Below are 22,466 nucleotides of genomic sequence, written 5' to 3' on the forward strand. Positions count from 1 at the left end.
TTCCACCTACCCCCGATGACCTTCCACCCCCTTGTTTATCAAGAATCTATCTATCTCTGCCTTAAAAATATTCAAAGACTCTGCTTCCACTCCCCTTTGAGGAAGAGAATTCCAAAGACTCATGACTCTCTAAGAGAAAATATTTCTCCTCATCTCTGTCTTAAATGGGCGACAGTGACCCCTAGTTCTAGATTCTCCCACAAGGGGAAACATCCGTTCCACATCCACCCTGTCAAGATCCCCCAGGATCATTTTTGTTTCAATCAAGTCGCCTCTTACTCTTCTAAATTCCAGCGGATACAAGCCTGGCCTGTCCAATCTTTCCTCATAAGACAGCCTGCCCATTCCAGGTATTAGTCTAGTAAACCTTCTCTGAACTGCCTCCAATGCATTTACATCCTTCCTTAAATAAGGAGACCAGTACTGTACACGGTACTGCAGATGTGGTCTCACCAATGCCCTGTACAGCTGAAGCATAACTTCCCTACTTTTGTATTCAATTCCCCTCATGATAACCAATACCATTCTATTAGCTTTCCTAATTACGTGCTGTACCTGCATACTAACCTTTTGCGATTCATGGACTTGGACACCCAGATCCCTCTGCATCTCGGAGCTCTGCAATCTCTCACAATTTAGATAATATGCTTTTTTATTCTTCCTGCCAAAATGGACAATTTCACACTTTCCCACATTATGCTCCATTTGCCAGGTCTTTGCCCACTCACTTAACCTGTCTAAATCCCTTTGTAGCCTCCTTATGTCCTCTTCATGAGTTACTTTCCTACCTATCATTGTGTCATCGGCAAATTTAGCAACCATACCTTCGGTCCCTTCATCTAAGTCATTTATATAAATTATAAAAAGTTGAGACCCCAGCACAGATCCCTATAAATTATAAAAAGTTGAGGCCCCAGCACAAATCCCTGTGGCACACCACTCGTTACATCTTGCCAACCAGAAAATGACCCATTTATGTCTACTTTCTGTTTCCTGTTAGCTAGCCAACCTTCTATCCATGCCAATATGTTACCCCCTACATCATGACCTTTTATTTTCTGCAGTAACCTTTGATGTGGCACCTTATCAAATGTCTTCTGGAAACCTAAGTTCAATACATCCACCAGTTCCCCTTTCTCCACAGCACATGTAACTCCCTCCAAGAACTCCAATAAATTGGTTAAACTTGATTTCCCTTTCACAAAACCATGTTGATTCTGCCTGACCATCTTGAATATTTCTAAATGCCCTGCTATAACGTCTTTAATAATAGCTTCTAACATTTTCCCTCAGACAGATGTTAAGCTAACTGGCCTGTGGTTTCCTGCTTTCTGTCTCCATCCCTTTTTGAATAAAGGAGTTATATTCGCTATTTTCCAATCTAAAGGAACCTTTCCTGAATCTAGGGAATTTTTGAAAATTAAAACTAACGCGTCAACTATCTCACTAGCCACTTCTTTTAAAACCCTATGATGAAGTCCATCAGGACATGAGGACTTGTCAGCCCGCAGCTCCAACAATTTGTTCAGTACCACTTCCCTAGTAATTGTAATTTTCTTGAGTTCCTCACTCCCTTCCATTTCCTGACTTACAGCTATAACTGGGATGTTACTTGTATCCTCAATAGTGAAGACCAATGCAAAATACGTGTTCAATTCATCTGCCATCTCCTTATTATCCATTATTAATTCCCCAGACTCACTTTCTATAGGACCAACTTTGTTAACTTTTCTTTTTTAAATATCTATAGAAACTCTTACTATCTGTCTTTATATTTCTAGCTGGCTTTCTCTCGTACTCTAATTTTACCTTCCTTCTCAATCTTTTAGTTATTCTTTGCTGTTTTTTATATTCTGTCCAATCTTCTATCCTGCCTCTCATCTTTGCACAATTACAGGCTTTTTTTTAATGTTTGATACTATCTTTAACTGTTTTAGTGAACCATGGATGGCGGATCCCACCCTTGTAATTTTTCTTTCTCGTTGAAATGTATCTATTCTGAAATATCCCCTTAAATGTCTGCCACTGCATCTTTATTGACTTATCCCTTAACCTAATTTGCCAGTTCACTTTAGCTAGCTCTGCTTTCATGCCTTCATAATTGCCCTTATTTAAGTTTAAAATATTAGTCTTGGACCCACTCTTCTCTCCCTGAAACTGAATGTAAAATTCAATTACATTATGATCACTGCTACCTAGGGGTGTCTTGACTATGAGGTCATTAATTAATCCTATCTCATTGCACAATAACAGGTCTAGTATTACCTGCTCTCTGGTTGGCTCCAGAACGTATTGTTCGAAGAAATTATCCCAAAAACATTCTATGTACTTCTCATCTAGGCTTCCTCTGCCCATCTGATTTTTCCAGTCTATATGTAGGTTAAAAGCCCCCATAATTATCGCTGTACCTTTCTGACAAGCTCCCATTATTTCTTCCTTTATACCCCATCCTACAGAGTGGTTAATGTTGGGTGCCTGTACACCACTCCCACAAGTGACTTCTTGCCTTTATGAGTTCCCATCTCTACCCAAACTGCTTCTACATCCTGATTTCCTGAACTTAGGTCATCCCCCTCTATTGCGCTAATACCATCATTAATTAACAGAGCTACCCCTCCACCTTTTCCTAGCTTCCTGTCCTTCCTAAATGCCCTTCATGTACCCTTCAATATTCAGGTCCCAGTCTGTCATCCTGCAGCTGTGTTTCTGCAATGGCTATCAGATCATACTTATTTATTTCTATTTGTGTTCCCAGTTCATCGGTTTTGTTTTGAATGCTACGTCCATTCAGATACAGAGCCTTTAGTTTTGTCCTTTTATTGTTTTTGTAACCTCTAGCCTTATCTGTTGATTTATTCTTAGATTTGTACGCTCTGTCCCTTCCTGTCACAGTCTGTTTATCATTTCTCATATTAATACCTTTCTCTCTTGCCTTGCCTCTAGTCCTTGATTTACCATATCTTCCCAAATTTGATCCTATGCCCCCACTATTCAGTTTAAAACCCTCTCTACTTCCCTAGTTATGCGGCTCGCTAGAACACTGGCCCCAGCACAGTTCAGGTGTAGACTATCCCAATAGTACAGCCACCACTTTCCCCAGTACTGGTCCCAATGCCCCACGAACCGGAACCCATTTCTACCACACCAGTCTTTCTACCACGCATTAATTTCTCTCATCTTATTTGCCCTATGCCAATTTGCATGTGGCTCAGGTAATAATCCAGAGATTATTACCTTTGAGATTCTGCTTCTTAATTTGGTGCCTAGTTCCCTCCTCACAGGCCTTGCAATGTAAGATACAGTGTTGCAAATTAGGTCGCCATCTTAAGCTGCTAGCAGAGTCATCTTTCATTTGTTCTTTTTTTAAAAATTTCTCAACACAGGACCACAAAGGCCAATTATAGCATAAGGAACAGGAGTAGGTCATTCAGCCCCTCGAGCATGTTCCACCATACAATTATATCATGGTTGATCTGTATCTATCTTAGCTCCATATATTCACCATGGTTCCATAACCCGTACTACCCTTAAACAAAAATCTATCAATCTCAATTTTGAAATTTTCAATTGACCCCCAGCCTCAACAGCTTTTTTAAGGGACAGAGTTCCAGATTTCTACTACCCTTCGGGTGAAGAAGTGCTTTCTGACAGCACCCCTGAATGGCCTGACTCTAATTTTAAGGTTATGCCCCCTTGTTCTGGACTCCCCCGGCCAGAGGAAACCGTTTCTATCTATTCCATCAACTCCATTAATCATCTTGAACACTTAATTAGATCTTCTATATTCAAATGAATACAAGCCTTTGCAATCTGTCCTCACAATTTAACCATTTTAGTTCTGGTATCATTCTGGTAAATTTATGCTGCATTCCCTCCAAGATTTTTCTGAGGTGTGGTGCCCAAGACTGAACACAGTTACTCCAGATGGGGTCTAACTACAGCTCTGTAAAGTTGTAACATAACTTCCACCCCTTTGTATTCCAACCCCCTTGAGATAAAGGCGAGTATTCCATTAACCTTTTTAATCACTTTTAATACCTGTCCACCCTGGTATTTTGATCCCCCCTATTGCTGCTCTAGTTGGGATCAGCCAACTCTACACTGAATGGGAATTGATCCTGCTACCTTTTAATTTGCATGGCTGTATCGTGCATGACTGAGAAAGTAATATGAGTCATAAAGGGAACTCACTTATCAAATGCATTAAATATTCCAAAAAGACAGCACATTTGTATTACAGAGCTGACTTGATTCACTGAACAGGTCATGATATTTATCAATATTTTGCACTTTTTATTCCTTTCCATGGACAGCACAAAGTTTATTTCATACCAATTCAAGAATTCTGCATTGAACACGTGGAGCCAAAAGTCCACTGCATCGCCGCTCATGGACCTGTCACAAACAGGAGGTAAAACCTATCAGATGAACTTTCCTGCCCCACTTTTCAAAATGGGGAATATAATTATACAAGGGTAAAAATCTAGGGGTGGTCCATCTCGACATCAATCCTCAGATGTTGTCCACTGGTGACCTTCTACTGTGACCTTGCCAAAGCTTGCGAGGTCAGGAGGAGGTCATGTTATTAACTCATTAAATAAACCAGCCAAGTGCATGCAGAGGGTTCCCACTACCTTGGGTTTGGGAACTGGGGTAGTCTCTGGTAACTTGGCATCATTGGCCCCTTTTATAAGAGTGTTGAAATATTTTTTTGTTTGTTGTGATCTGGAATGCGCTACCTGAAAGGGTAGTGGAAGCAGACTCAATAGTAACTTTCAAAAAGGGAATTAGATAAATACTTGAAAAAGAGAAAAGGATATGAGAAAAAAACAAGCAGGTGAGACTAATTAGATAGCTCTCTTAAAGAGCCAGCACAGGCACAATGGGCTGAACAGCCTCCTTAAGTGCTATATGATTCTAGTGATGTGGGAAATGCTGCCAACTTAAATGGCAGTGGTCGAAGAGGTAGATATTGAGTTCAAGAACAGGGGCAGAAGTTAAGTGGCCTGCTCAATGTTGTTGAGCTCCTTGAATGTTGCTGCAGCTACATCCATTGAGTCAAGTGGAGAGTATTCTGTTACACTGGGGCTAGAAGAGTATAATGATGAGGACATGTTGCATAAATTGGGCTTGAGTTTCCTGAGTGTAGAAGATTAAGAGGTGATCTAATTGAGGTGTTTAAGATGATTAAGGGATTTGATAGGGTAGATAAAGATAAACTATTTCCTCTGATGGGAGGAGTCCAGAACAATGGGGCAGAGCCTTAAAATTAGAGCTAGGCCGTTCAGGGAGAATGTCGGGAAGAATTTCCTCACACAAAGGGTAGTGGACATCTGGAACTCCCTTGAAAAGCTGTTGAAGCTGGGGGTCAATTGAAAAATTCAAAACTGAGATTGTTAGATTTTTGATAGGCAAGAGTATTAAGGGTAATCGAGAAATGGAGTTAAGGTACAGATCAGCCATGATCGAACTGAATGGTGGAACAGGCTCAAGGGGCTAAACATCTCCACCTGTACCTATGTTTCTACCACACAACTGACTTCAGCTGTGCAGGTAATTAAAAGGCATTGATGGATCACTAGATGAGCCACTCATTACAGAGTACAGTGTCCTGCCTTTGTAGCTATGGCATTGAATATAGCTGGGCCAGTTAAAATTCTGGTTATTGGTGACCCCCCCCCGCAAACCCACCCCCACCCCCCGCCCCAAGATGATTTTAGGACTCTCGGTGATGGTGGTGCCATTAAAGGTCAAGAGGAAATGATAGGGCTTTCTCTTGTCAGAACAGCCATTATCTAACACTTAAGTGACTTGAGTGTTACCTTCCATTGGTCTACCCAAGGTTGGATGTTGGCCATATCCTGCTTGATGGAACTTTGGTGATTTTAGATAATTAGTGTACTGTACCACTAAAACATGAATTATTCACTAGTTGTCTATTTTCCAATTGAATTCCCAACCTACAAACTTGACATGTCATTTACAACCAAGAGCAAATTCCAGTTATGGGTGCAGCTTGTAACCTATACAGACATGCAGAAGTCATGTGTAAGTTCAAGAAATTGCTGTTTTGTCTAATTTTTAATAAATTCTGACTTCATTTTCTTTCCCTCCCAGCAACACAAAATTTCTTGCCATTTTGAGCCTCAAATCTTTCTTGCTGCCCCCACCCCCTACCATCCTTCTCTAACCCTTTCCCTTTTCTGTCAAGGGATTTGATAAGGCAGACGTAGAGAAAATGGGATGAATTTTGTACTGAAGACAGGGGTCCTGACAGCAGGCTGGAAGGTTGGGGGAGATGTCACTTTGGCCCTCCGTCGGATTCCCGGTACAATTTCATGGTGGGCAGGCAATTAACTGCCTGCTGTCAGGGATGCCGTCGCTTTAAGGGACAAGTTCCTGCCTCCAAGAGCTGCCAGCTAATCGGAAGGCCAGCAGCTCTGCAGTACCAGCAGTGCCAATGGGAGCAGTTGCAACTGCCAGGGCTGCAGGAGACACAAGAACACAAAGCCCTGCAGTATTGAAGAGTCCGGAGACCCCGGGAGGGGTAAGTGGAGTTGGGGTTACCGGAGCCATTCAGGCAGGCCCTGACAGTGGGGTGGTGTGGTGGGGTTTGTGAGGGTGGGGAGGTCTTCCTGGGGGTGGGGGTGGGTGCGGTGACTATCACTGTCAGGGGAGCCCTCCAGGGCCCTGGATTGCTCCCAAAGGAGGAACACCCCTCACCCCGCTAGGAGGCCACCAGGTTTTACCCGGTTGTGGGACCCTCGGCTTTCCATTACATTGAGGTGGAGGTGGGAAGAGGCCCTTAAGTGGCCACTAATTGGCTACTTAAAGGCCTCTATTGGCCTGGGATGGTAAGGCTGTCCCACTCTGCCTTGTCTTCTGACACAAATTTATGGAGCCCTAAGCCTCCGTTCTCATCCCAAGGAGGCCCATAAAATTCAGCCCAATGTTGCCATGTGTGGGGCAGTCCAAAACTAAAGGGCCATCAATATAAGATGGTCACTGACAAAATCCAATAGGGAATTCAGGAGAAATCTCTTTACCCAGAGAGTGGTTAAAATGTGGAACTTGCTACCACATTATTATGATCCCATTAGGGACCGTTAACTTTTAAAAAGAGAAAGTCGAGTTCCCAATTTTTACTGAAAGAATTGGTCCACAAGATTTCATGTTTTCAGCAAAAAAAACTTTACTGTACAAGAGTTAAACAAAACAAACCACTACTAACTTAACACTACAACTTGAAATCATTCATATTTAAACTTAAAATCTTAACAGAACATTCCTGTTTGACTGTTACAAACACCCCAAAAGTTTCCCTATACGTTGCAGGATTTTGGCAGTTTATTTCTTCTTGGACCAATCCAAAGTGTTAGGAATTCACTTCGATTTCCTTAATTTCTCAGCTATCTTGAGGTATAAAATTTCCCAAATCTGGACTTCCCAGCTTGAGCATGGGCCTTAATCAAAACAAAAAACACCCCTGGTTCCTGATGGCCTCTTTGCTCTTGAATCCAGCTGCTCCGAAAGCTTTCTCTGTGACCAACAGCCTGTCTGAAGCCAACAGCTTTTCCAAAAGCCAAATACCTATCTGTCAGCAAGCACATTTTGGGAGGACGAACAAGGCAAGGGAATATACAATGGATAGTAGGACTCTAGGAAGTACAGAGTGTCAGAGGGACTTTGGTGTACTTGTCCATAGATCACTGAAGGCAGCAGCACAGGTAGATAAGGTGGTTAGGAAGGCATATGGGATACTTGCCTTTATTAGCCGAGGCACAGAATATAAGATCAGGGAGGTTATGATGGATCTGTATAAAATGCAAGTTAGGCCACAGCTGGAGTACTGTGTACAGTTCTGGTCACCGCACTAGAGGAAGGATGTGATTGCACTGGAGAGGGTGCAGAGGAGATTCACCAAGATGTTGCCTGGTCTGGAGCATTTCAGCTATGAAGAGAGACTGAATAGGCTAGGGTTGTTTCCCTGAGAGCAAGGAAGGCTGAGGGGGGACCTGATTGAGGTATACAAAATTATGAGGGCCATTGATAGGATAGATAGGAAGAAACTTTTTCCCTTAGCGGAGGGATCAATAACCAGGGGGCATAGATTTAAGGTAAGGGGCAGGAGGTTTAGAGGGGATTTGAAGAAAAGTTTTTCACCCAGAGGGTGTTTGGAATCTGGAACACACTACCAGAAGGGGTGGTAGAGGCAGGAACCCTCAAACATTTAAGAAGTATTTTGATGAGCATTTGAAATGCCATAGCATACAAGCCAAGTGCTGGAAAATGGAATTAGAATAGATAGGTGCTTGAAGACCGGCACAGACACGATGGGCCAAAGGGGAGGCGGTGGCATAGTGGTATTATCACTGGACTAGTAACCCAGAGACCCAGGGTATTTCTCTGGGGACATGGGTTCGAATCCCACCACAGCAGAAGGTGGAATTTGAATTCAACTAATAAATCTGGAATTAAAAAGCTAGTCTAATGATGGCCATGAAACCATTGTCGATTGTTGTAAAAACCCATCTGCTTCACTAATGTCCTTTAGGGAAAGAAACCTGCTGTCCCTACATGGCCTGGCCTACATGTGATTCCAGACCCACAGCAATGTGGTTCACTCTTACATACCCTCTGAAATGGCCTCGCAAGCCACTCAGTTGTACCTAACCACTACGAAGTCAATAAAAAGGAATGAAACCGGACAGAGCACCCGGCATCGACCGAGGCACCGGAAACGACAACGGCAAACCCAGCCCTGTCGACCCTGCAAAGTCCCCCTTAATAACATCTGGGGGCTTGTGCCAAAGTTGGAAGAGCTGTCCCACAGACTAGTCAAGCAACAGCCTGACATAGTCATACTCACGGAATCATACCTTATGGACAATGTCCCAGACACTGCCATCACCATCCCTGGGTATGTCCTGTCCCACTGGCAGGATAGACCCAGCAGAGGTGGCGGGACAGTGGTATACAGTAGGGAGGGAGTTGCCCTGGGAGTCCTCAACATCGACACCGGACCCCATGAAGTCTCATGGCATCAGGTCAAACATGGGCAAGGTAACCTCCTACTGATTACCACCTACTGCCCTCCCTCAGCTGATGAGTCAGTACTCCACCATGTTGAACACCACTTGGAGGAAGCACTGAGGGTGGCAAGGGCACAAAATGTACTCTGGGTGGGGGACTTCAATGTCCATCACCAAGAGTGGCTCGGTAGCACCACTACTGACCGAGCTGGCCGAGTACTAAAGGACATAGCTGCTAGACTGGGTCTGCGGCAGGTGGTGGGTGAACCAACGCAAGGGAAAAAAATTCTTGACCTCATCCTCACCAATCTGCCTGCCGCAGATGCTTCGGTCCATGACTGTATTGGTAGGAGTGACCACCGCACAGTCCTTGTGGAGACGAAGTCCCGCCTTCACATTGAGGATACCGTCCATTGTGTTGTGTGGCACTATCACCGTGCTAAATGGGATAGATTTCGAACAAATCTAGCAATGCAAAACTGGGCATCCATGAGGTGCTGTGGGCCATCAGCAGCAGCAGAATTGTACTCAATGACAATCTGTAACCTCATGGCCCGGCATATCCTCCACTGTACCATTACCATCAAGCCAGGAGACCAACCCTGGTTCAATGAAGAGTGCAGGAGGGCATGCCAGGAGCAGCACCAGGCATACCTCAAAATGAGGTGTCAACCTGGTGAAGCTACAACCCAGGACTACTTGCATGCCAAACTGCATAAGCAGCATGCAATAGACAGAGCTAAGCGATCCCATAGCCAACGGATCAGATCTAAGCTCTGTGGCCCTGCCACATTCAGGTGGTGGACAATTATACAACTAACTAGAGGAGGTGGCTCCACAAATATCCCCATCCTCAATGATGGGGGAGCCCAGCACATCAGTGCGAAAGATAAGGCTGAAGCAGTTGCAACAATCTTCAGCCAGAAGTGCCGGGTTGATGATCCATCTCAGCCCCCTCCTGAAGTCCCCAGCATCACAGATGCCAGACTTCAGCCAACTCGATTCTCTCCGCGTGATATCTAGAAACGACTGAAGGCACTGGATACTGCAAAGGCTATGGGCCCTGACAATATTCCGGCAATAGTACTGAAGACCTGTGCTCCAGAACTTGCCGCACCCCTGTTCCAGTATAGCTACAACACTGGCATCTACCCGGCAATGTGGAAAATTGCCCAGGTATGTCCTGTACACAAAAAGCAGGACAAGTCGAACCCGGCAAATTCTCGCCCCATCAGTCTATTCTCAATCATCAGCAAAATGATGGAAGGTGTCATCAACAGTGCCATCAAGCAGCAGTTGCTTAGCAATAACCTGCCAAGTGATACCCAGTTTGGGTTCCGACAGGGCCATTCAGCTCCTGACCTCATTACAGCCTTGGTTCAAACGTGAACAAAAGAGCTGAACTCAAGAGGTGAGGTGAGAGTGACTGCCCTCGATATCAAGGCAGCATTTGACCGAGTATGGCATCAAGGAGCCCTAGCAAAACTGGAGTCAATGGGAATCGGGGGGAAAAACTCTCTGCTGGTTAGACATACCTAGCGCAAAGGAAGATGGCTGTGGTTGTTGGAGGTCAATCATCTGAGCTCCAGGACATCACTGCAGGAGTTCCTCAGGGTAGTGTCCAGGCCCAACTATCTTCAGCTGCTTCATCAATGACCTTCCTTCAATCATAAGGTCAGAAGTGGGGATGTTCGCTGATGATTGCACAATGTTCAGCACCATTCGTGACTCCTCAGATACTGAAGCAGTCCATGTAGAAATGCAGCAAGACCTGGACAATATCCAGGCTTGGGCTGATAAGCGGCAAGTAACATTTGTGCCACACAAGTGCCAGGCAATGACCATCTCCAACAAGAGAGAATCTAACCATCTGCCCTTGACATTCAATGGCATTACCATCGCTGAATCCCCCACTATCAACATCCTCGGTGCTACCATTGACCAGAAACTGAACTGGAGTAGCCATATAAATACCGTGGCTACAATAGCAGGTCAGAGCCTAGGAATCCTGCGGCGAGTAACTCACCTCCTGACTCTCCAAAGCCTGTCCACCATCTATAAGGCACAATTCAGGAGTGTGATGGAATACTCTCCACTTGCCTGGATGGATGCAGCTCCAACAACACCCAAGAAGCTCGACACCATCCAGGTCAAAGCAGCCCTCTTGATCAGCACACCATCCACAACATTCACTCCCTCCACCATCGACGCACAGTGGCAGCACTGTGTACCATCTACAAGATGCACTGCAGCAATACACCAAGGCTCCTTAGACAGCACTTCCAAACCCGCGACCTCTCCCACCTCGAAGGACAAGAGCAGCAGACACATGGGAACACCACCACCTGCAAGTTCCCCTCCAAGTCACACACCATCCTGACTTGGAACTATATCGCCGTCTGTTCACTGTCGCTGGGTTAAAATCCTGGAACTCCCTTCCTAACAGCATTGTGGGTGTACCTACCTCACATGGACTGCAGTGGTTTCAGAAGGCAGCTCACCACCACCGTCTCCAGGGCAATTAGGGATGGGCAATAAATGCTGGCATAGCCAGTGACGCCCACATCCCATGAATGAATTTTAAAAACTCTATGATCTATGACACACAGATCATAACACCAACAGGCACCTCTATCTATCTATCTCCATCGTAATGTGGTACCTGTGGGATGTCCTATTTAAACTAATTATTTACAACTCCAAAACTTCTCTTTTGTTCTGGGAAATTATATGAATAATTTAAACCCCTGATTGAGATAGCTGCGGACACACCATTTCCATCAAGAAGTTCAGAGAAGTTCTCATTGTTTATGGTCTTCACACTTCCCACTTACTAAATAAACATGGGCTACCCTTTGCTTTGTAACCACCCTGGATTTGTTTGCCAGCTTCTCAAACCAGATGATTTCATTTGTCTTGCATTAAAAAAAATCAATTCCCAAATTAAAAGTTACCTCCAGAAAATTAATACAAACCATGAATTCAATGTAACAACCTAGAGTGGCTGAGGTGAATAGCAGAGACGTATCAACAAGTGCATGGGAAAGGCTTCCTCTGCTATGTCCAGACTGGCCAAGAGAGTGTGGGTACACTGACACGGAACACAAAAGTCCAAGTGTATCAGGCCTGTGTCCTCAGTACCTTGCTCTATGGCAGCGAGGCCTGGACAACGTATGTCAGGCAAGAGCGACGTCTCAATTCATTCCATCTTCGCTGCCTCCGGAGAATACTTGGCATCAGGTGGCAGGACCGTATCTCCAACACAGAAGTCCTCGAGGCGGCCAACATCCCCAGCTTATACACACTACTGAGTCAGTGGCGCTTGAGATGTCTTGGCCATGTGAGCCGCATGGAAGATGGCAGGATCCCCAAAGACACATTGTACAGCGAGCTCGCCACTGGTATCAGACCCACCAGCCGTCCATGTCTCCGCTTTAAAGACGTCTGCAAACGCGACATGAAATCCTGTGACATTGATCACAAGTCGTGGGAGTCAGTTGCCAGCGTTCGCCAGAGCTGGCGGGCAGCCATAAAGGCGGGGCTAAAGTGTGGCGAGTCGAAGAGACTTAGTAGTTGGCAGGAAAAAAGACAGAGGCACAAGGGGAGAGCCAACTGTGTAACAGCCCTGACAAACAAATTTCTCTGCAGCACCTGTGGAAGAGCCTGTCACTCTAGAATTGGCCTTTATAGCCACTCCAGGCGCTGCTTCACACACCACTGACCACCTCCAGGTGCTTATCCATTGACTCTCGAGATAAGGAGGCCAAAGAGATTTAAGGGGAAGCTGGATAAGCACATGAGGGAGAAAGGAATAGAAGGATATGCTGATAGGGTGAGTTGAGTAGGGTGGGAGGAGGCTCGTGTGGAACATCAGCACCGGCATAGACCAGTTAGACTGAATGTCCTGTTTCTCATAGAAAATCATAGAATAATATAGCAGAGTTAGGTGCTGGCTCTTTGAAAGAGCTATCCAATTCATTGAATCTTACAGCACAGAAGTGTGGTAAATCAGATGTAATTTAATATAATTCTCCTGATCCATGTGTGCTTTGTTAGCTATTCACTTTCAATGATTTTTCTGCTTTCCCTATTGTCGTATTTTCCATTGCTTCTGGTGAAACCATTCCTGAATTTGAGGCTCCTAACTGTTAGAAGCTGACATTACTGCAGCTTGACAGTGAGTGCAGCCACTGAAATAGAGCCAATGAGTTGGCTTTTAACCTGCCGGGGGCTGTCCGAGACTGCATATCTCCACTGCCTCCTCCTCTGCAACGGTCAGGGTGGCTATCACTGGAGGGCCACTTGCGGTTCTCTGTCTCTCCCTGATGTTTTGCGCTCTCTTCTCCTGCAAGGAGAGAATGAAGAAAGCTTTGAATGTGAAAAAAATGGAATGACAACATTTATGGAGGGTGACTGTGAGTGATGGGTGTGAATGGCAATAAGATAAGGGCAACTCAGATGGAGATGTGAGGAGGTTCCTCAAGCAAGGTGAAAGGGTGAACCTGCAAGATGTGTTCGTTTGACCAGTGCTGTGCAGGAGAAGGCTGGGGAGGTCAGAGTGAGGGAGCCAGTACTTGAATTCAGCATACTCGCAGCAGGATCTCGGATGCCTCAGAGAACCGGGATGGGTACAGTCTTCCCTCTTTGAGAATCTATAAATCCAGCTGTTGTCTCTCAGTTGGCAGTTATAGAATGCTTCCATTCTGTCCCTTGCCAGGTCGCTTTAAATACTGAGGCTTCAACAGTCAGGTGCAGGTCGTGAACATGTCCACTCAGTCCGATTTATCAGGAAGCCTGGAAGTGGGATGCTAATGCTGTGGCTCAGTTAAAGAGTCCCAGAAAAGTATACTCCATGAGCTCCCAGGTTCCTGATCCACTGCCAGGCTCCCCCACGGAAAACGGGTCCAAAAGTTAAAATTCAGCCCAGTATTTCCCTGAGTTATAAATTGCTGGTTAGACCTCAGATGGTCCAAATCTGAGTCCCAGACTTTAGGACTGATGTCAAGACCTTAGAGAGGTGCAGAGGAGATTGATTAGATTTGCTCCGGGGATGAGTGGCTTCAGTTACGTGGAGAGCCTGGAGAAGCTTGGATTGTTCTCTTTAGAGCAGAAAGAGATGTTATAGGTTTATTCAAAATTGTGACAGGTTTTGATCGAGTAAATAATGAGAATAACCAGAAAACAGATTTAAGGTGATTGTCAAAAAGAACTAGAGGGGAGATGAGAAATTGTTTTAAGCAATAAATTATTAGAATCTCGGATACACTGCCTGAAAGGGTGGTGGATGCAGATTCAATTGTAAATTTTCAAAAGGGAATTTACAGGGTTATGTGAAAAGAACAGGGGTGTGGGACAAATTGGATAGCTCTTTCAAAGAGCTGGCACAGATGTGATGGACCAAATAGCCTCCTTCTGTGCTATATCATTCTACAATGAGCCGTGTAAAGCTGTCAAATAATCTGCAATACATTGGAGAGGTTTTCTTTTGGTAGCAATTTTTAAAAAAAGGTTCTGTAAATAGCAGGTGAAATGATTTCATTTCAAACATCAGCAAAGCAAATTGTGGTGCAGAGTTTCACACAGATTGCATTATTGGGATTTGGAGATAAAAGGGCAATTGAAAACAGCATTGAGTGAATAGCATTTATTAATACAAGTTACATATAGTCAAGCATCAATGAATCCAGCTTTTAAGGATGGCAGAGCTTGATTAGATCAATAATGATTGGGCCGCCATAGATCAGATCCGTAATACTAACAATGGCAAAATTCCAGAGTACAGGGTCAGCTCCTGAATTACATGAAAATACTCACTTCATTTAGATTCATGAAGCAGCTGTTATATTTATATCCACAGTGGCATTGATTTGCCCAGCAGCTAGGAAGGAATGCCTTTTACAATGCATTTAACATGGAATGAGACAACACAGAAGGAGGTCCTTCAGCCCATCATGCCTGTGCTGACTTTTTGAAAGAGCTATCCAATTAATCCCACTCCCCCTGCTCTTTCCCCATAGCCCTGCAAATCTTGTCCCCTTCAAGTATTTATCCAAATCCCGTTTGAAAGTTACAATTGAATCTGCTTCCACTACCCTTTAGGGCAGCGTATTCCAGATCACAACACCTCGCTGTGTAAAAAAGATTCTCCTCATCTCATCTCTGGCTCGTTTGCCAATTATCTTAAATCTGTGCCCTCTGGTTACCGACCCTCCTGTTAGTGGAAACAGTTCCTCTTTATTTATTTTATCAAAACCTTTTATAATTTTGAACATCTCTATTAACCTTCTCTGCTCTGAGACAAACAATCCCAGCTTCTCCAGTCTCTCCACATAACTGAAGTCCCTCACCCCTGGTACCATTCTAGTCAATCTCCACTGCACACTTTCCTTCCTAAAGTGTGGTGCCCAGAATTGGACACCAATACTCTAGCTGAGACCTAACCAGATCATAGAAAATCTATTCTATACTCACGTTGACTGTTGTACTAGAATTATTAGCAAGAGAAATTCACCCTTTTTATTTTATTCTTGCCTGAAAAAAATCAATTTAGTAGAAGACAATTTAATCCAATTAGATCCCCCCTCTTGCTCTTTCCCCATAGCCTTGCAATTTTCTCCCCTTCAAGTATTTATCCAGTTCCCTTTTGAAAGTTACTAGGTGGGCATGAAAGCTGAGATAGCTGAAGTGACCTGGGTTACTAGGTTAGGAGATAGACCAGTAGAGAAGCAGTGGCAGACATGAAAGGGGATATTTCAGAAAACTCAGAATACATTTATTCCTACTATAAAGAAAAATTCTAAGGGGATGACCCACCATCTGTAGTTAACTAAAGAAGTTAAGGAAAACATCAGCCATGATCTCATTAAATGGCAGAGCAGGCTCGACTAGCTGAATAGCCTGCTTCTACTCGTAATTCGTAATTTCAGGCAGCGCATTCCAGATCATCATAACTCGCTGTGTGAAAGAAAAAGCTCTTGATCTACCACCTGGTTCTTTTGCCTGTTATCTCAATTTTGTGTCTCTGGTTACCGACCCTCCTACCAATGGGAACAGTTTCTCCCTATTTACTCTATCAAAACCCTTGATGACACAAATTTATACATCATTGTGATTGTCCATAATGTTACCCTTATAAATGGTGCTATTTTGCTTTGACATTTTCAACAGTTCATGTGTTGCATCCAAGTATGAAATACCTGTATCGTCAGTTAAGGTGAAGGATGGACAACTTTCAACAGCAGGAATTCCTTCACAACCTAACTTGCCTGATGATAGACAACTCCTATCTCAGCGTCCTCCGACAATGGTGGAACCAGGAAATATTATTTTACTAAAATCGCCGCAGGTAATCAACTGTTTTGAGTGTGGAAATGTGTTAACTTGAAGTAATATCCACAAAATAGAAAGAAAGACTTGCATTTATATGTCACTCTTCCCGATCTCAGGACATCCCAAAGCATTTTATAGCCAATGAAGTGCTTTTGAAGTGCAACCACTGTTGTAATGCAGGAAACGCAGCAGCCAATTTGCATACAGCAAGCTCCCACAAATAACCTTGTGTTAATAACCAGCTAATCTGTTGGTTGAGGGATAAATATTGGCCAGGACATCAGGAAGAACTCCCCTGCTCTTTGTTGATGTAGTGCCACAGAATCTTTCACATCTACCTGAGAGGGCAGATGGAGCCTTGGTTTAATTTAGGACAGGGTATATAGAAGCAAACCGTTTCCAGTAGGTGAGGGATCTAGAATGTCAGGCCATGCCTGTCAGCTGTGGTTCAGTTGGTAGCACCCTTACTTCTGAGCCAGAAGGTTGTGGGTTCAAGCCCCACTCCAGGGATTGAGTAAATAGTCTAGGCTGATATTCCAGTACAGTACTGAGGGAACTCTGCACAGTCAGAGGAGCAGCACCAAGGGAGCACTGTGCTGTTGGAGGAGCACTACTGGGTGAGTGCTGCACTGTCAGAGGTACTATCTTTCAGATAAGACATTAAACCTAGGTCCTGTCTGCCCTTTCAGGTGGATGTATAATAAAAGACCTGCCCAGGTTGGGGAAAAAGAACTCAACCGATCCACAATGGACCCGAGCCTGACCCGGGCTTGAGTCCCTCCAATTTTGCCTCGAGCCCGACCCGACCATCCCTTTACTTACCTTCGGACTCGGAACCTCCAGGAAGCTGCAGCCTGTGCGTGGTGACATCACTCGCTCACTGCGCAGACTCAGTTTTGTCCCGGACTCCCAACTCAGGTAAGTTTTTTTTTTTTTTTATTTTTAATACATACCAGCAGAGCACTTACCTTGTGTCCGGCCCGACCCGAGCCTGAAAGCCGGACCCGAGCCGACCCGAACCAGACGCATGTCTTCGGGTCCCGTTGGGTTCGGGTTGGGTAGCAGGCCTTAAGTGTTGAAGACCCCATGACCCTTATTTGAGAGGAAAGCAGGAGAGTTCTGCTTAGGGGCCTGGAGCCAATATTTATCCTTCAGCCACCATCACGAGAAACACAAATATCTGGTCATTTTTACATTACTGTTTGTGGGATCATGCTGTGCACAAATTGGCTGCTGCATTTCCTACAAGAGTGACTACAGTTCAAAAGAATTCCATTGTATGTAGAAACACTTTGAGACGTTTTGAGATCGTGAAAGATGCCATGGAAATGCAAGTTCTTGATTGCTTGGATTTATTTAGCACTTACTAAAACTCTCCTGTCGCTTTCAACTTCATCTTTAGCTATTTCAACACCATTCCTGGTAGAGGAATGTTGTCTATTTTTCTTACCAATGTGTAATACTTAACATTTGTCTGCATTAAATTTCGTCTGCCTTTGTTCTGCCCATTGAATTTTTGTATAACTTGTAATTTCTCAGCTCCCCCTATTGGTTTCACTTCTCCCTTAGTCAGATGTCATCTGGAAATCTGACAACTTCACATCGAGTTTCTGATTCCAGGCCATTTACGTTAGTCAGAAACAGAAGTGATCCCACTGCTGTGCTTGATGTATGGCAGCCATTAATTTCACCCCACTCTGACATAATTCTTTTTATGAGTGATAATTGTTTTCTGAACATGGAAAATTTGCTATCCATTTCCAGCATTTCTGCTGAGTCCCCACAACTCTGAGTTTAAGTCATAGCCTTTCATGTGGAACTTCATTGAAAGTCTTTTGGAAGTCTAGTTAATAGGTCTTCCCAAAGTCCATTTGGATTATGACTTCCCAAAAGTTGTTGAGATGCTTGGTCAGACAGATATTGTAATCTGCGCTGACTGCTCACTGTTATTGTTATATAGATGACCCTCAAGCTTCCACCTAGTATTCAATCCCATTATTTGACATGAAATCAAAATAAGACTAATAGGTTTATTGTTGTCTGGACCTGTTTTGTTCTTTTTGAATAGGGGCACCACATTATCCTGTTTCCAATATTATGGTATCTAATTAGTTTCCACTGACTCTCTCATAATGTTTGCCATGCCCTTCTAAATCTCCTCCATACTCTCGTCACTCTGGACTAAAAGCCATTTATTTCTGGGTATTTATTTGTTTTGAGCCCATTTACCCAGACCTTCTATTTCATTGATAATACTTGGGACATCTGTGGAGCGGGTGTGTTACTCAACCCTTCCCTTGTCATTCAGAGTATTTACTATTTGGTGTTCATCCTTGGTTCACCAGTCACACAGATCGTACAATCTTATAGCACAGAATAAGACCGTTGGACCTATTGTGTCAGAGAACTCTTCAATTAGTCCCTCTCCCCAGCTCTTTCCCCATATCCCTGCAAATTCTTCCTTTCCAAATTGATATCTAATTCCCTCTGGAATGTTAATAATGAATCTGCTTCCACCACCTTTTCAGGTAGATTCCAGATCACAACAACACATTGTATCAAAAATAGCTGCTTTAATTTCCGCTGTGTCTTTTGCCAATTATCTTAAATCTGTGTCCTCTGGTTACTGACCCTCCTGCCAATGGAAACAGTTTCTCCTTATTTACTCTATCAAAACCCCTCATAATTTTGAACATCTCTGTTCAATCTCCCATTAAACTTCTCTGCTTTAGGGAGAACAATCCCAGCTTCACCTGTCTCTCCAGGTCCACTCATCCCTGATTTCTTTTTGTACAATGTGTATTGACAGGTTAATAAACCTCTTTATAAAGAACTGGTTTATGTTTTTGTGCACTGAGGAATTTTCCTCCTTGACGTGTTAAAAACAGTTTTGATAAAGAAAGGAATTCAGTAGAATGATTTAGAGAAACCATCAATGTAACCTCAGTGTTCAAACTTGATAATCATAGCAATTTATAAAATAAAAAAACATATGTTGTGCATAAGTTTATAAATGAGGATTTTTTTTAACAATGCGATGCTTATTTCTTTATAGAATCAGATCACCTTCAAAACAAGAGTGTCAAATGCAGGCAAACATGTGATATTGGTGCATTTTTATCAGCCTTTGTACCCTTCGTTCCCAGTAGAGGTGGTGGTGGATGGAGGTCGTTCCTATAATGGTGAGTATAATGGTTGTTGCATGGACTGTGCTGTTACTCAACATTCACCAGCCACCGCAGCTCAGGAAGGATATATTGGCCATGGATTGGGTGCAGCACAGATTCACCAGAATGATAATGGGGTAAAATGGTTCAATTATGAGAACAGGTTACGCAAACTCGGCTTGTATTCCCTTAAGTATACAAGATTAAGTGGTGATCTAATTGAGTTGTTTAAGATAATTAAAACATTTGATAGGGTAGATGAAGAGAAACTATTGCATTTGGAGGGGACAGTCTAGAACAAGGGAGCAGAACCTTAAAATTAAAGCTTTCTTTATTCTTTAATGGGATGTAAGCATTTCTGGCAATGCCAGCATTTGTTGCTCATCCCTAATTTCTCTTTAGAAGGTGGTGGTGAGCCGCATTCTTAAGCTGCAGTCCTTGTGGTGTAGATACAACCACAGTGCTGTTAGGAAGGGAGTTCCAGGTTTTTGACCCAGCGACACTGAAGGAACGGTGATATATTCCAAGTCAGGATGGTGTGTGGCTTGGAGGGGAACTCGCAGGTGGTGGTGTTCCCATGCATCTGCTGTCCGTATCCTTCTAGGTGGTAAAGATCGCGGGTTTGGAAGGTGTTGTCAAAGGCGGCTTGGTGAGTTGCTGCAGTGCATCTTGTAGATGGTGCACACTGCTGCCACTGAGTGCTGGTGGTGGAGGGAGTGAATGTTTGTGGATGGGGTGCCAATCACGCTGGCTGTTTCGTCCTGGATGGTGTCGAGCTTCTAGAGTGTTGTTGGAGCTACACCCATCCAGGCAAGTGGAGAGTATTCCAATACAGGCTTTGGGGAGTCAGGAGGTGATTTACTAGCTGCCGAATTTCCAGCCTCTGACCTGTTCTTGTAGCCACAGTATTTATATGGCTGGTCCAGTTCAGTTTCTGGTCAATGGTAATCCCCCGGGATGTTGATGGGGGGGGCATTCAGCGATGGTAATGTCATTAGAAGTGTTATTGCGGAAAATAAAAGCATGTGGTGTAGGGAGTAACATATTGGCATGGGTAGAAGATTGGTTGGCTAACAGGAAACAGAGTAGGTATAAATGGGTCATTTCTTGTTGGCAAGATGTAACGAGTGGTGTGCCACAGGGATCAGTGCTGGGGCCTCAACTTTTTATAATTTATATAAATGACTTGGATGAAGGCACCGAAGGTATGGTTGCTAAAGTTGCTGGTGGCACAAAGATAGGTAGGAAAGTAACTTGCGGAGAGGACATAAAGAGGCTGCAAAGGGATATAGATAGGTTAAGTTATAGATATAGATACATCTGGCAAATGGAGTATAATGTGGGAAAATGTGAAATTGTCCATTTTGTCAGGAAGAATAAAAAAGAAGCATATTATCTAAATTGTGAGAGATTGCAGAGCTCTGAGATGCAGAGGGATCTGGGTGTCCTAATGCATGAATCGCAGAAAGTTAGTATGCAGGTTCAGCAAGTAATTAGGAAAGCTAATAGAATGTTATCGTTTATTGTGAGGGGAATTGAATACAAAAGTAGGAATGTTGTGCTTCTGCTATACAGGGCATTAGTGAGACCACATCTGAAGTACTGTGACAGTACTGGTCTCCTTATTTAAGGAAGGATGTAAATGCATTGGAAGCAGTTCAGAGAAGGTTTACTAGATTAAAAAGCACTGGTTAGGCCATAACTAGAGTATTGCATCCAGTTCCGGTCACACACTTTAGAAAGGATGTGAGGGTCCTTGAGAGGGTGCAAAGGAGATTTACCAGACAGATTCCAGGAATGCGCATTTTAGCTAGGTTAACACAGTTAGGTTGGAGAGGCTGGGATTGTTCTCCTTAAAACAAAGGAGATTGAGGGGAGATTTGATAGAGGTGTAGAAGATTATGACAGGTTTAGGTAAGGTAGACAAAGAAAAGCTGTTGCTGTTAGCTGATGGTGGAAGAACTAGGGGACACAGAAGACTTTGGGCAAGAGATGTAGGGCGGATGTGAGGAAGACATTTTTTACACAGCAAGTGGTAATGACCTGGAACTCGCTGCCTGGCAGGGTGGTGGAAGTGGAGACAATGAATAATTTCAGAAGGAAATTGGATTGGCACTTGAGGGAAATAAACCTGCAGAGCTACAGGGATAGAGTGGAGGAATGGGACTGACTGGATTGCTCTACAGAGAGCCGGCATGGACATGATGGACCAAATGGCCGCCTTCTGTGCCATAATGACTCCATGACTCCATGGGGTGAAGATTATCAGGATCCTGGCCTGGGACGTGGGGCTCGAAAATGGAGTGGGAAGGCAGGAGGGATGGAGTACCTGCTGTCTTCCCACTGCCATGTCATTGCACCAGCAGCAGGAAAGATGGAGGATGGCCCTCCCGCCCAGAGGCTAATTGAGCCGCTTAAGTGGCCAATTCAGGGCCTCTTCCCGCTGTCGCTAGCATTTTACCAGCGGTGGGTGGGTCCTTAATTGAAATACTCTAGTTGTGGCCTAACCAGAGCTTTATAAAGGTTCAGCATGACTGGTAAAACCTAGCGGCCTCCCTGCAGGCTCGGCAGGGGAGGGGGGCCTCCTATTCGGGCTTTCTGTGGCCCAAGGAGGGCCCCCTACCGGTAATAGCTGCCTCTGCAACAATCACCCCTCGCCCTCACCAACCCCACCCTCCCTCACCAGGGCCTGCCTGACTGCCCGCGGCGCCCCCTAGACCCTACTATCCTAGCTGGGAGGGTGGCATCTTTCTATGGCGTCATCTCTTCCAGGCCGAGTCGCAGCAGTGGCCACTGCTTCCAGTGGTGCTGCTGAGCTGCCAGTCTTCAGATTGGCCGGCAGCTTCTGGGGCGGGGCACCTGTCCTTTATAGGGACAGGAACCTCGACGGCAACTCATTTGTCGTCGGATGACCCAAAAATGCATCTAAGGATCTCAC

At 44.4% G+C, this 22,466-nt stretch overlaps 1 protein-coding gene across 3 annotated transcripts in view; it reads left to right on the forward strand.

Annotated features, from left to right (window-relative positions):
- lama3 (laminin, alpha 3) overlaps nucleotides 1-22,466 on the forward strand; it is a 456,248-nt gene that overhangs the window by 280,837 nt on the left and 152,945 nt on the right. For all 3 annotated transcript variants that reach the window (XM_068031084.1, XM_068031086.1, XM_068031085.1), the window contains exons 29-31: nucleotides 4,314-4,411; nucleotides 16,200-16,377; nucleotides 19,417-19,543. In XM_068031084.1, the coding sequence (XP_067887185.1) occupies nucleotides 4,314-4,411; nucleotides 16,200-16,377; nucleotides 19,417-19,543 (403 nt within the window). The remainder of the gene's footprint in view (nucleotides 1-4,313; nucleotides 4,412-16,199; nucleotides 16,378-19,416; nucleotides 19,544-22,466) is intronic.

The sequence above is a fragment of the Heterodontus francisci genome, chromosome 5 (genome assembly GCF_036365525.1).
Source record: "Heterodontus francisci isolate sHetFra1 chromosome 5, sHetFra1.hap1, whole genome shotgun sequence".
Classification (NCBI taxonomy): Eukaryota; Metazoa; Chordata; class Chondrichthyes; order Heterodontiformes; family Heterodontidae; genus Heterodontus; species Heterodontus francisci.